General features: G+C 42.9%; 1 protein-coding gene across 4 annotated transcripts in view; it reads left to right on the top strand.

The window, feature by feature from the left end:
• The window catches only part of RNF17 (ring finger protein 17), a 156,358-nt gene that overhangs the window by 136,705 nt on the left and 6,029 nt on the right, over positions 1-13,624 (top strand). For all 4 annotated transcript variants that reach the window (XM_075592318.1, XM_075592315.1, XM_075592314.1 and 1 more), the window contains 2 exons: positions 3,161-3,277; positions 4,410-4,569. In XM_075592318.1, the coding sequence (XP_075448433.1) occupies positions 3,161-3,277; positions 4,410-4,569 (277 nt within the window). The remainder of the gene's footprint in view (positions 1-3,160; positions 3,278-4,409; positions 4,570-13,624) is intronic.

The following is a 13,624-nucleotide window of genomic DNA, read 5'->3' as shown; positions in this document are numbered from 1 at the left end:
GTTCATTTATGTAACTGTATTTTTAACCATGTGTTATTTGTCATATTAACTATGTCCAGGACATACTGGAAAACGAGAGGTAACTCTCAATGTACTGCTGCGGCCAAGTTTATTCGAGCATTTGCCCGTTCTTGGCCGCAGCAGTAGCCTGGCGCGCGCCCGAGGGTGACGGGCGCGCGCCGAAGCAGCGGAAGAGCGCCCTCCGATCGGGGCGCTCTCCCTACCGCTGCCGGGTCCCCCGGAACCCCCTGCCGCCGTCCCGCGATCGCGGGACACCAGGGCTCCCTCGGGGAGCCCTGGACGCGCGTGCAGGGGGCGCAGGCTCCCGAAGACTCGTGACCGCGCGTCTATGACGCGCGGCACGCCGAGGGGCGGCCACTAGCAAGCCGGGAAATCTCCCGGCTTGCGGTACCGGCCACACTTTAATAAAGTGTGTCGGTAGTGTATTACTTCCCAGATACATGTAGGCACATAGTCCCGGCTATATCTCCCCTTGAAAACGCAAGCGCGATTCGCCACTAGGGTACCCTGCTTCAGCATAGCCCAGAAAGGTGGATTGGGCACAGGGATGAACAACTGTCTCTGTAGCTGAGGGGATCCCTAAGTTAAGAGGGGTACCGCAGCATGTGCCCAGGTGATCCAGAACCTGTATTGGGTTTGTGGGTGCCCCAACTGTGTATAGGTTTGGGGGGGGGGGGGACTCTGAGTTCAGAGTAAGTCCCAAAAGATAGGGTACGGGGAATAAGGCGGATGGGAATAAAAGTACATTTTTATTATTCTATTCCCCATACCCAGAGACTCAAAGTATATTAAAGAAGATTCCCAGTATATTAAAATATACTTTGTTTAATGTAATGTATGTAATGTGATTTTACATTCGGAACCCATGTCCAGCCAGGCTAACCCATAGGCGCCAGTAAGTCTGCTGGACATCGGGGTTCAAAGAAACCAGAGGATGCCAGAGGTGAGAAAAGCATTTGGTTAGCAGGGAATGGCTGGGTACCCAGGTCCGGAGAATAATGGCAGTCATCTAGGATGCCACTTGCTCTGCTAGACCAGGAGGAGTCTGTCCTAGCGGGTGGCATTGAGATAGCCAGGAAATGGGTTGCCAGGCTTGCGCATGTCTCCTGGCTATTTCATATTTCCCGCTGACCTGGCTTTTCTTACTGGCTTGGCTCTAATTGGTTGCTGGGAATTTTCCCACGCGATGATTGGCTGCTGAGTTTCATGGATGAATACTATAAAGAACCTGTGAGCCAATGAGATTTGAGTTCTTCAGTAGAAATAGCGCGGGCAGGCTTTTAAAAGATGCTCTTGCGCGAATAGCAGAGAAACCGGCTTCGATTTCAAGCCAGAAAAGCCTGGCTGCCAGATTCTAAGTACCGAATTTTGCGTCCAAATTCTTAAAATCTAATGTAGCAGGCGCGGCTGGGATCTGATGCCGATTTCAGTTCCAGAGGATCGGTGGTAGCTCGCGGTCAAGAAAGTCTAAGTTCTCAGATGAGAAGGGAGCGGTGGGGTGTGGAACTTCACGCCAATTTGGGAAACAGGGGATTCCAGGCTAAGTCCTGGTCAGGGTAAAACTCTTATTTAGAGTTCCCTGCACCTAGGAAAGTTTAGTTTTCTACCCCAGACCCCCAGTAAGTGTGTCTTTTTGTCTGTATTTTGTGTTCCATTGTGTGTAAGCAAATTTGTGCGAATAAACTTCAATTCATTACCTTGTTTTGCTCAATGAATGATTCCGGTTAAAAAGGTGTAAATTGCCTGGTCTCTCGTGACAAAAGATAAATGGATTCCAGTGCACGATTTCAGATCACTAATGACCTCAGCTGGCATGTGGTGTCCCGTTAGGAAAGTGTTAGGCCTTGGCCATGTTTGGCGCTTGCTGGCGTAAGCGTGCTGACGCGCGCTCCCGCTCAGCACTGAGCCCCTACAGCCGCAATTAGAGTGGCTTTAGTAGGGGCTCACCTGCGCTTCCGCGCGCTTGCGGAAGCGCAGGTCTTAGGGGAATTTTAAATTCCCCGCTTGCCGCGGAGACAGGCCGGTCACGTGAGCGGTTCGCCCTATGAGGGCGAACCAGCTCCGTGACGTCACTGGCCCGCCCCCGGCCAGTGACGCGTCTGCCCCCGGACCGCCCCCTGACGGCCTGCTGAGAGCGCTTGCGGTAAGCAACCGCAAGGCCAGGGAAAGCACCCGCTTTCCCTGAGCCTCAGCGCGCCTCAGCACGCCAGCGGTAAGCGTTTCCAAGGCCTTAGGCTTAGTGGAGATTTGTCTGATGAAGAGCAAGTTTATTGGGCTTGTATTGAAATCCTTGAAGAAATATTTGAAGACCTTAAACTATATTTGCTTGGAATAGGCCCAAGGGAATCCTATAAGGTTAGGATGTATATTATAAGAGCCACAGATAAAGTAGTGTTTTTTTTAAATTATTATTATTAAGAAGGGAACTGGATTGATTTAGTAATTGGTGATAAGCCTTGGCACAACTTAAAAAGCAGATGGTCCACGAAAACTTTTTCCCTGCTTAGGTGATGAGCAAGGGGTTCCCAGAGCTGAACTGCGCTGATTTTAACCACCGGGGACCCCCTACTTCCCTAGATACTTACCTCCGTAGGTGATGCCGGTAGCAACTCTGCCGGTTTAAATGTCCTGGTCACATGGGCCAATAGGAAGTCACAAGGGATTAAGTCACAGCTTCCTATTGGCCAGCATGATGCGGTAGCTTTAAATCCGCCATTTCGATAGCCCAGCCAGAGCTGCTACCAGCACCCCCTACAGAGGTAATTATCTCGGGAAGCAGGGTGTCTCCAGAGCTGACATTAACACAGTTAACTCCGCTGACACCATGCTTCAATACTATAACTATACAAATAAAAACAAAGCAGGATAGCTTCTTTAAATGCCCTTTAAGGAACTGGAACTCTATGTGCATTGTCTTTGCACCACTTTGTAAATCTGGGCCTTTTCGATCATCAAGTCTGTTATTTAGACTTAAGTATTTAGACATAACACTGCATGTACAGTTCAGAAATGTTGTTTGATTTTGAGTTGGATAATGAAATTGTGTAGTCATTGTGTAGTCGGTACTAAAGGTGCTGACAATTTTTTATTTTCTGATGTCTATTTACTTAATAATTGCAGTATTTTCTGCTGTTTTTAGGGTTTGCTTTTACCTGAACTGACAACACCACTATTACCAAGATATACTTTGCCATCACTGCCTGAAGCAGGAGAACTCTTTTCAGTAACGGTTAAGCATATACAAACACCCAACCAAGTAAGTATTAGTTTATAAAATAAGACCATTTGCTATGAATAAAGTGCAAAATCACAGATCACTAGTATTTGAACAACTTGAACTACATGTCTAATGTGATGGGACCACTTTTTCTTGCAGCTCACCTGAACTGGGGGTTTTGTCCTGCAGATGATTTTTGGTACCTCAATCTCCAGGGTCCCCTCTAGTTGCTATTTGATAATTAGGTTTGTCAACCGAGCAAATCAGGGCTCATTCTAGCTGCGAATGGAAAGTTGCTTCAGGAGATAACTTTCCAATTTTCTATTCGTAACTCCATAGCCATATTTGTAGTTATTTTTGTACAAAAAAATCCACACAAGAAAATAACATCTTTTGAACAAAGGGGCCCACGGAGGTTGAGAAACCAAGAATGACCTCATGGGGATTCTCCAACTAAGAATGAGCCAAAAATATATAGATTTTTTTTTAAATGTATTTTTAGGTGTGGATTGCTGCTTTACTGTCTAAACAAGTACATTTTTGTAAGAATTTGGCAGCATGTACCAACCTAAATCACTTCATTGCTGTTTACAGTATTTACACTGACTCTATAATGTAACATATTGTGAAAGATAATTTAATTCAACACTAAAAAAAAATCTTGTTTTTAAACATTCTTGTCAAATGTAAACACAAAAGCCTTTTTCTGAACACAAAGATGATTGTGGAAAGTTCCATACCGCTGCTTTTTGTTGGAGATTAACAAGGTTGCTCATTACAGTGCCTTTCAGCACGCCTTGTTTGTTACCCATCATTTTCCTCTCAAACTAGCGAACTTCTGAAGCCCTGTCTATTATAACCCAGGTTAAAAATGGTTTAGTGCGTCAGGTAAAGAATGCAAAAATTCATTATCCACACTACATCGTTACTGTATTAATGAAAATGGGTAACTGAGATCTGAAAAATATTTGGTTGAATTATTGCAATGAATCGATTTTAGTTGTTTTGCCTTGTTTTTGTATAATACAGTAATAGTTGTACTAATAGTCAGTTTTTGGACTGCATGTACAAAACATTTAGGTTGCAATGAATTTTGTATGTTGAGAGGCTAGCTTTACTAGTGTAGTTGCATGCTTCAATAATTCTATACCTTGTTTTTTCTCTTCTGTAGGTCTTTATTTGTCTTGACACAATGGAAGCCAAGACCCCCCTAAGTGACGCAGATGATAGTGGGCTTAACTGTGACTTCTCTGAGGACAATCTGGAGTCAGACCTTAAAACGATCAACCTTAATGCAGAGAATATGCCTTGCTTGACAGATTTCAGATCTGGTATGGAAAAAAATCATTGTCATGACTACTAACATGCTTGCTGATTTTAACAAAACTTTTTATACACTAATTAGAAAGTTGACCTTTTGATATTTTAATGTTGGCATTTTGTTTTGCATGCTCTTAAAGTAAGAACATGATGAAATAAGGGTAGAGGAAACACTTTTGGCAAATCATTCATACAGAGGAATATGGTTTTGTGCTTCATTTCAACAAATACAGCCAAATATTTTCTTTGACTAGGCACAGGGAAGGGGAGAGGAAGCACAAACTTCCCAAAGTAATCAGCTTTGATCACAGTTAAAGTAACAATTTTACCTATTTGAAAAAAAAAGTTTAATAAATGTTTCCCTTCTCCCAATCCAAGTTTATGGCGGTGGATACTGAAGGGTAGCTCTACCCCTTCTGCTGAGGTAGGACAGAAGAAAACCCTCATGAATACTCCTTGGCTCACATGCAGACAGTCTTTTTCTGTCCTGCAGCTGAGCATAAATTTTTTTTTTTTTGTGAAAAGACTAACCTGGACTGCAGGTAGTGTAGTTCATGCCACGGTCTCGCTCTCTCTCTCTCTCTCTCTCTCTCTCTCTCTCTCTCTGTCTCTGTCTCTCTCTGTCTCTGTCTCTCTCTGTCTCTGTCTCTCTCTGTCTCTCTCTCTCTGTCTCTCTCTCGCTGTCTCTCTCTCTCTGTCTCTCTCTCTCTGTCTCTCTCTCTCTGTCTCTCTCTCTGTCTCTCTCTGTCTGTCTCTCTCTGTCTGTCTCTCTCTGTCTCTCTCTGTCTCTCTCTCTCTGTCTCTCTCTCTCTGTCTCTCTCTCTCTGTCTCTCTCTGTCTCTCTCTGTCTCTCTCTCTCTGTCTCTCTCTCTCTCTGTCTCTCTCTCTCTCTGTCTCTCTCTCTCTCTGTCTCTCTCTGTCTCTCTCTGTCTCTCTCTCTCTCTCTCTCTCTCTCTCTCTCTCTCTCTCTCTCTCTGAAACCCTGATGTGGTTCTCAGCTAATTTGGTGGGGCTGTGACCGCGGATGCAGCGGATTAGGGGAGGCACCCAGCAGGAGGGTGCAAAGACCGTAGCCATCATTTTTGACACCGCCAAACCAGAAGTGATGTTGGACATCTAGCATAGGTGTAAAATGGTGGCGGAAGGCTCTGGTATTTGAAAGCATCCATCAGCCATTCTCTCCTGCAGTCTTGGTCTGTGGTGTCTCTACAGCTCTGTTTTTGCTTCTTATTGTTGCCTGGCAAAGATGCCTACTGTGTCTACAGTCCTGCTGGGTGCGTCATGGCGCTCAGTTCAGCTAAAGGGTTACTGCCTAAAAAGCCTAGGTGCATTTTTCGGTATGGTAGAATGCAAAGAGCGTTCATGGTACTGTTGTTTTGGGTCTTGCTAATTTTTTTATGTTGTGTAGTGCCTCTATGGACAAGCAGAGGAAGGAACAAAATGGCAATTGAGGGTTTGTACCAGAAGATTTTTTTTTTAAAAGACTACATTTGTGTGGCATGTGATCAAACCAGCTTTAGAAGCAAAAAAGCTGAGAGGAATAAGTCAAATATGCTTAAGCAGATCTGTTGGATCAGACGTTAAATTCCCTTTCCTGGATGAATGATACAATGTCTCTAGACTGCGGTGTAACAAACTACTAAACAGTTGCAAAAAAGAACATCACTGCAGACTAATGTCGCGCGAGATTTATTTGCCATATGAATCGTAAGTGCGATACCAGAGGGCGTGTTTGGGAATCTTCAGAACAAAACGAAGTCTAGGAAGAAGATTTAACATTTGATGTGGATCTCGTGGAATCACTAATTAAGGCAATGATGGATGCTTTGGAATTAGACCTTCCAGAGGATGAAGGTCTAAAGTTGGATAAATTGTTTATGGGTTCCCACAGGAAGCAGAGAGAGAAAGGTGATGCTATGGTATACGCCGGCGAAAGTGAATCAACAAAGTGAACTGAAATAAAGTGCATTAACCACTTAATACCCAAGTGAGTATAAGTAACTATGTTACCAATAGGGAGCGTCTGCTGCTGTGATAGGGTGGTCCAAGACCCTGAATCTAGACAACACAAAACAGCGCACAACACTCATGGTGAAGTAAGAATGAACAATTTATATTAAAAGGTAATTCAAGGTTGTGCGTACATCAGATAAAGGTAAAACAAGCATGTAACTGTAACTATGACCGTTGTTACCACTCAGGTATCAAGGCACAGGAGACGGCTGCAACGGATCACCCAATTTCAGGAGTCTGCAGTCACACCAGGCTGTGCTCTCATCTGCTGGGCTCTTTAGAAGCGGAGGGTTCCCTTCAGGCTCCCACGTAATCCAGGTGGATAAGTCCCAAGCTCCGTTTAGGAGTAGTAACGGGACAGTCTCGCCGGTCAGGATCAGCTCTGCCTCCCACACCAGTGCACTGAGTGCCGATACACACCGACGAACAAAGATGATGTCACAGGAGGGGCGTCGGCTGAGAATATGCCGAAATAGAACTCTTCACTTAGACAGCAAAGTGATGGAAAACTAAGGGTACTAGTAGATCAATAAAAGTAAATTCCAACGCGAGCTTGGGACTTATCCACCTGGATTACGTGGGAGCCTGAAGGGAACCCTCCGCTCTGAAGGATGTACGCAGATCCTTGAATTACTTTTTAATATAAATTGTTCATTCTTACTTCACCATGAGCATTGTGCGCTGTTTTGTGTTTTGTAGTGACTTTGAAAGCCTTGCCAAAGATCAAGCTCACCACCAAGTATATTACCAAAGCTTCCTTTGGCAACAAGATCTGTGGCCATCGTATTTGCCGCAAGGCAGATTCCACGTCATAAGAAAATGTTTCTACCTTGCCATTTGAAGGTGATTTAGTCTTTGGCAAAATATTACATGCCATCATTTCAATGGTCTCTTGCTTTGAAGTTTTTTCCTGGCGTAAGAACAAAGAAGGAGTGGCTCCGTGAGTAAGACACTGACTCTTAAAAACATGGGGAGCCTGGTTCAATTCCCGGTGTCGGCTTTGACAATTCCCTTGTGCAAGTCACTTTATCTCCCAGTGCCTCATGCACCAAAATCATAGGTTGTTAGTACGAACTTATGTACAGCGCCCTGGTTTATAAATAATAAATCAATAAAAAAATTCATGCCCATATGGTTCAGCCCAGCAAGACAGAATAGTTTTTCACGATATCTTCCAATTAGAGAGTATTCAAGTCAAGCTAGATGGATGGCTGATAGAGGCATTTTTTATGGATAAAGAGGCATGGCTACAGCATTCCCAGTATGACCTGCATGAGATAAGGCGTGTTCAGCAGACCACGGTGGGAGGAAGATGGTCTAATTTCAAGTCTGTGTGAGAACACTATTAAGGACAAATGGCTATTCAATCAAGATACCATCTGGAGATCAGAGGTTACAACATGAAATAAAATAAAAAATCTATTTCAAGAGTTTCAAAAAATGTAGAAAATAAATTTGGGATGGAGCAGATCCTAAAGAATATGTTGGCAAGCAACGTCACAAGATGAGTTTCAGTATCTTAAGAATGAAAAGGTAATTTTTCTGGTAAAGAACGCTTCTGGTGGATTCAGATCCGTGTTGGACATAAGAGCTGTAAATTCAAGATTGTCAATAAACTCCAGCATGCAAGGTTACTGGTAAGCTTCCATAGATCTCATAGATGCTTATCTTTTATTTATCAAATGTTTTAACAGGAGGTCATACATTGAGTTACCTCTCGTTTTCAGGTATGTCCTGGGCACACGTCTCCCATGCTGAAATCCTATCAAATCCCGGATCACACACTCTTTACTTTTAAAGCTTTACACTCTTCTGACCCTCCTTACATCTCAGCCCCAATTTTTCGCTATACACCATGTCGACTCTTGCGTTATTGCATGGTCACTGAAAATGTCGGGTAGGATACCGAGGATTGGATTCTGTTGGGACAAGAGGATAGAATCCGGTCTAGCAAGGAATGGTTGTAAAATTTTAGGTTTGTCGTGCAGGTTGGGAAATTAGTTAGGTTAGGTTTAGTGACTTGAGTTGGGTCCGAATTTTGTTGTTTTTAGGGTCTAGCCAATTGAGAGAGGAAATTGTGTCAAGGATTGTAGAGGGGCAGTAGATTGCAGCAATAACAATCGGCTTAGAGAAGGGGATGCTAATTTTACCAACTCGGATTTCAAAAGAGGGTGGGCTTAGGGGGAAATTTAGATATGTACATTATAAGGAGTCTTCAATATAAATGAATAACACCCCCTCCTCTTAAAACGACTTTCCTAAAAATGGAGTGTTCCTGAATGGAGATGGATGCATCAAGCGTTTTAGGATATATACCTGTGGCGGAGAAAGATAAAAACATTCCTCATATTTGAATTGGCAGGCAATGCACCTCCCTGCCATTCGGGTTTTACATAAGTCTGTGTCACATTGGTAACAGTTGAGGAACACATACAGTAGATGGATGACCGCTTACACCACATGAATCCAAGCAGAATAATTAGAAATTTAAGCAGGTGCTTGGGGGAGTAATATGGTTATATTAACAGAGTTGATCCAAAGAGGATCAGAAAGGTTCCCACCTATTTTTAGCACTCAATTCTGGATATTAGTAGACGGACAACAATAATCCAACAGTTAATTGCTGTTAGTTGGTCTATTGACCCAAAGAAACCGGAAAGATCAAAAAAATAAAGTTTTATTAATTTCATATAATGATTAAAAACATATATGCACATTAAAAGTCCCCATAGTGAAGTGGCATATATATATATATATATATATATATATATATATATATATATATCAAATGTAAATATACTGTATGCTCATTTGCATGTCTTAGGCAGGTCTGCGACCCCCCCTTTCACCATTATCACCCAGCACACAGCACTTCCACTGCAGCAAGGGATTCTGGGAAATGACATGCAAATGAGCACACAGTGCCACTGTGCTCATTTGCATGTCATTTCCCAGAATCCCTTGCTGCAGTGGAAGTGCTGTGTGCTGGGTGATAATGGTGAAAGGCGGGGTCACAGACCTGCCTAAGACATGCAAATGAGCATACAGTATATTTACATTTGCTATAAGCTTTGCTGTGGAGGGTTTTTGTTACTTTTTTTACTCCCCATAACTTAACTAAGTATATAATATATATATATATATATATATATATCACAGTGGTTGACAAATCGCAAAAAAAATCTACTCGCCACCTAGTACCAAACGTGTGCTGCTTGGGCCAATATTTACTCGCCCGGGGGTTAAATCCACTCGAATGTATAGGTTTGTCGAACACTGTGTATATATATATATATATATATATATATATATATATATATATATATATATATATATACACACACACATATAAATATATATTTTTTTTTTAATGTATTTTTAAAATTGTATAAATTTAATGCTTTTTTTAAATGGAAGAAGTATCTAAGGGTGAGAGTGGTGGCCCTTACTACCTAGCTGGAGCACAGAAAATTCTGTAGAAAATATGATCATTGTCTAGAAGGCTCGCAAGGGGTCTTTCGGGCTCTAAAAGTTACATTTCCTAATGGATCAGGATGACCATCCAGATAACTTTTGAAGCTTCAGGCCTAGAAGCTCCGGTGGCTCAAAACCCATTCCATGGTGGCTTCCTGGGAAGATTAAAGCTGACTACGGTGCAGATTGACAAGGCCACCACCTTCCTTAGACACTAAGTGGATGTTTCCACCTCTGCTTGATGTTCAAGCTTGCAAGCAATAGTAAAACGGCTCATCTTTTGATGGTGGGGTGGTGCCGTCCCATTACTATATGTTCTTGGGGGCGCAGCAGTTATAGAGGTCCCGTGCTCTCCCCCCAGGCAATTAAATTCCGGGGGACCGCACGAGGCGTCTATAACAGACTTACCTTCCCTCCCAGCGACACGTTATCATGGTAACCCGGCATCAAATGACACGGGGGGCGACGTTACCATGACAACGTGACATCACATGACCGTGTGTCATTTGACGTCGGGGGACAAGCTCGCGGGGGGGAGACACCGAGGAGAGCAGACGGATGCGCACGGGAAAAAGTTTGCACACCCCTGGAATAACAATGGGTGCTACCTGTGTGCTGGAATGAGTATATTATCAAAGTGAAGGAGCGGCTGATGTGATCAGCTAGCCTCTAAAGAAATCAAACGTGGTGCACACCTGGGCTATGAAACAGCATTTAATATTGATTGAAATAATATATGGCTACACATGCTGATGGAGAAATAGGTGTGTATATTAAAATAATAAAATCACAGGGAGGTGTGGCTGTCTCATTGGGTCCATTTGGAGAGATTCTGGGATCTCTATTGCTGAAGTGAATGGAACTGATCTAACAGTAAATGGGTGTAATACAGGCATACCCCGCATTACCGTACGCAATGGGACCGGAGCATGTATGTAAAGCGAAAATGTACTTAAAGTGAAGCACTACCTTTTTCCCACTTATTGATGCATGTACTGTACTGCAATCGTCATATACATGCATAATTGATGTAAATAAGGCATTTGTAACAGGCTCTATAGTCTCCCCGCTTGCGCACAGCTTCGGTACAGGTAGGGAGCCGGTATTGCTGTTCAGGACGTGCTGACAGGCGCATGCGTGAACTGCCGTTTGCCTATTGGGCGACATGTACTTACTCGCGAGTGTACTTAAAGTGAGTGTCCTTAAAGCGGGGTATGCCTGTATATGATCAGTAAACTTTCATTTACACAGTAATGGTTCGGAATCAATTGTATTTGCCCTTGTGCTATCTAAATATATAGAGTTTTCTGACCCTCTGAGGACCCCATAGCCAGTAACCAGGACGTTAGACTCCAGTGGGCTGCCGTCCTGCTGCGTGCGCAGACGCAAAAGTGCCAGTGCCGACAGCCATGAGGATCAAGGCTGCCGAAGTGGAGAACACTTTCAAGGACGAGTTGACTGGACGATTCGGGTGATCCAGAGTGGTATGAGTGTGCCCTTATAACACTCAATGCGTCAAAAAAAACTGGGAGAATGGGAGTGTATCCTTTCTCTCCCAGCTTTGCTTTTATGTGTAATAAAACTGTATTATGCGATGTCCTCTCTAGACATTTTTTTGAAGAGAGGAGATTGCAAACATTTATCATCATTACCTTATGTGAGTGTGTGCTTTATTCACTTATTAGCACTGCACTTTATTTGGTTATTTTGGGTATTTAATTGTTTTTGTTTTTTTAATTGTTTTCACTCTTGCGCTTAATTATGTCACATTTATTTATGAACGCCTGACCCCTCCTGATGGGACGTCCGTACGTCACACGCCCTACGCGTTTCTCTGGGTGGGGAAACATGGGGGGAGGGGAGAGAGGAACGGCTGTTTAGTGCTTAAGTAGCATTTTTCGTTGCCACAGCGATATTCTACCAATCAGTCGCTGGGTGTCACAAGGCCAATGGATCACTGAAAGAAAATCATGACTCGCGCTTCCTCACCACTCATAAAAAGCTTGTACAGACCTAATAAATTGTGACTGCTAAGTGTATATTACAACATAAGCATATTTGTGTGTATTTGTGTGACATGTATCATTGGTGGATAGAGACTTGACTGGGACTCAAGGGAACTCCATAGTTGGTAAGTTACATTAATTGACATTTGATATAAAATAAGGATTTCAAGGATTGACTTTTAGATGTTAATAGTAGCCAGTATTGCAAATAAATCTCCCTGGTGTTCATGAAATGTCCTGATATACATATGTTGGCAATATTGAATCTGGCTATCCAATTTTAGCAGGATTTTATCAAAATTTACTTCAGCGATTGATAGTTATCCCTAGTTGTTACGAATGATTTTCTTTCAGTGTTCCATTGGCCTCGTGACACCTAGCTTCTGATTGGTAGAATATCGCCATGACATACAAAAAATGCTACTTAAGCACTAAACAGCCGTCCCACCCACCTCCCCCTGACGAAGTTCCACCCGGAGAGAAACACTTAGGGTGTGTGAAGCTTGCTTGCGAGCTGCACGATAAAAACATTGTACCTGAATTATATTGTCTATACTGTGTGCATGTGCACGTGGGTAGCTGCGATGCGTGCAGAGAAAAAAAAATGTTGCCTTTGTCGCACGCTCCCGTGACGTCACAGGCACGTCTCCATCGTGCAACACTGCGTCCCAGGAATCGCCCCAGCTACATCCAAGCATGACGTCACGGCGCTAGAAAGCGCGCACGCAATCGCCCTGGACGCAGCCACACCACCTGTGATTTTATTATTTTAATATACACACTGGCATTTGTCTATCAGCATATGTAGCCATATATTATTTCAATCAATATTAAATGCTAATGTTTAATAGCCTAGGTGTGCACCTCGAGTGTGCTTTCTTTAGAGGCTAGCTGATCATATCAGCTGCTCCTCCACTTTGATAAGAGTGTGTAAAAACCATCAAAACATGTTTACCATGGTACATTAAAACATTTTATTTTTTTAAGGATTTAAATAATGGGGGGGAGGGTTACACAATGTTTCAATTAACTGAATTGAACCTATTAAAAGCGCCACTACTTAGTTTAATCGTCTTGCAATCGTGCCACTTTAAGAGTTTTTTGGGTCCGCTACCAGAGATTTCACCTTTTCAGGAGGCATGTTTTAGAAAATTCTGAATAATAATTGTACATAAAATGTATACTAGTGCACTCCAGAAAAGATTATGTTGCATAGAAAGGTCTTAAATACTAGTGCTCCTGGCTAGACCTGTGGTTCATCATGTGTATTGAAAGAAGAGTGGGCACGTTTCAGCTGCAAAAATGTCCTTGAGGCCCTGCATCTGTGGCCAACCCATTGGTTTGCTAGTGGCCTAATAAGTAACTTAATTTGATCAAATCCGAAGTTTTTAGTCCCCGTGAATAATAATTGTGCCTCTATTTTTAGAAATACAGTATTACTAATTATTCACTATACAATCCACAAATTCAAAATTAAAATTGCATCCATACAGTATGGCTGACCAAATTTTAGGTCACACGGCTTCCAGTATTTGCGGGGGAGAGAGTTGACATTGCTTATGAATTGATGCTT

The sequence above is a fragment of the Ascaphus truei genome, chromosome 3 (genome assembly GCF_040206685.1).
Source record: "Ascaphus truei isolate aAscTru1 chromosome 3, aAscTru1.hap1, whole genome shotgun sequence".
Classification (NCBI taxonomy): domain Eukaryota; kingdom Metazoa; phylum Chordata; class Amphibia; order Anura; family Ascaphidae; genus Ascaphus; species Ascaphus truei.
This window is presented reverse-complemented; position numbering and strand designations above follow the sequence as displayed.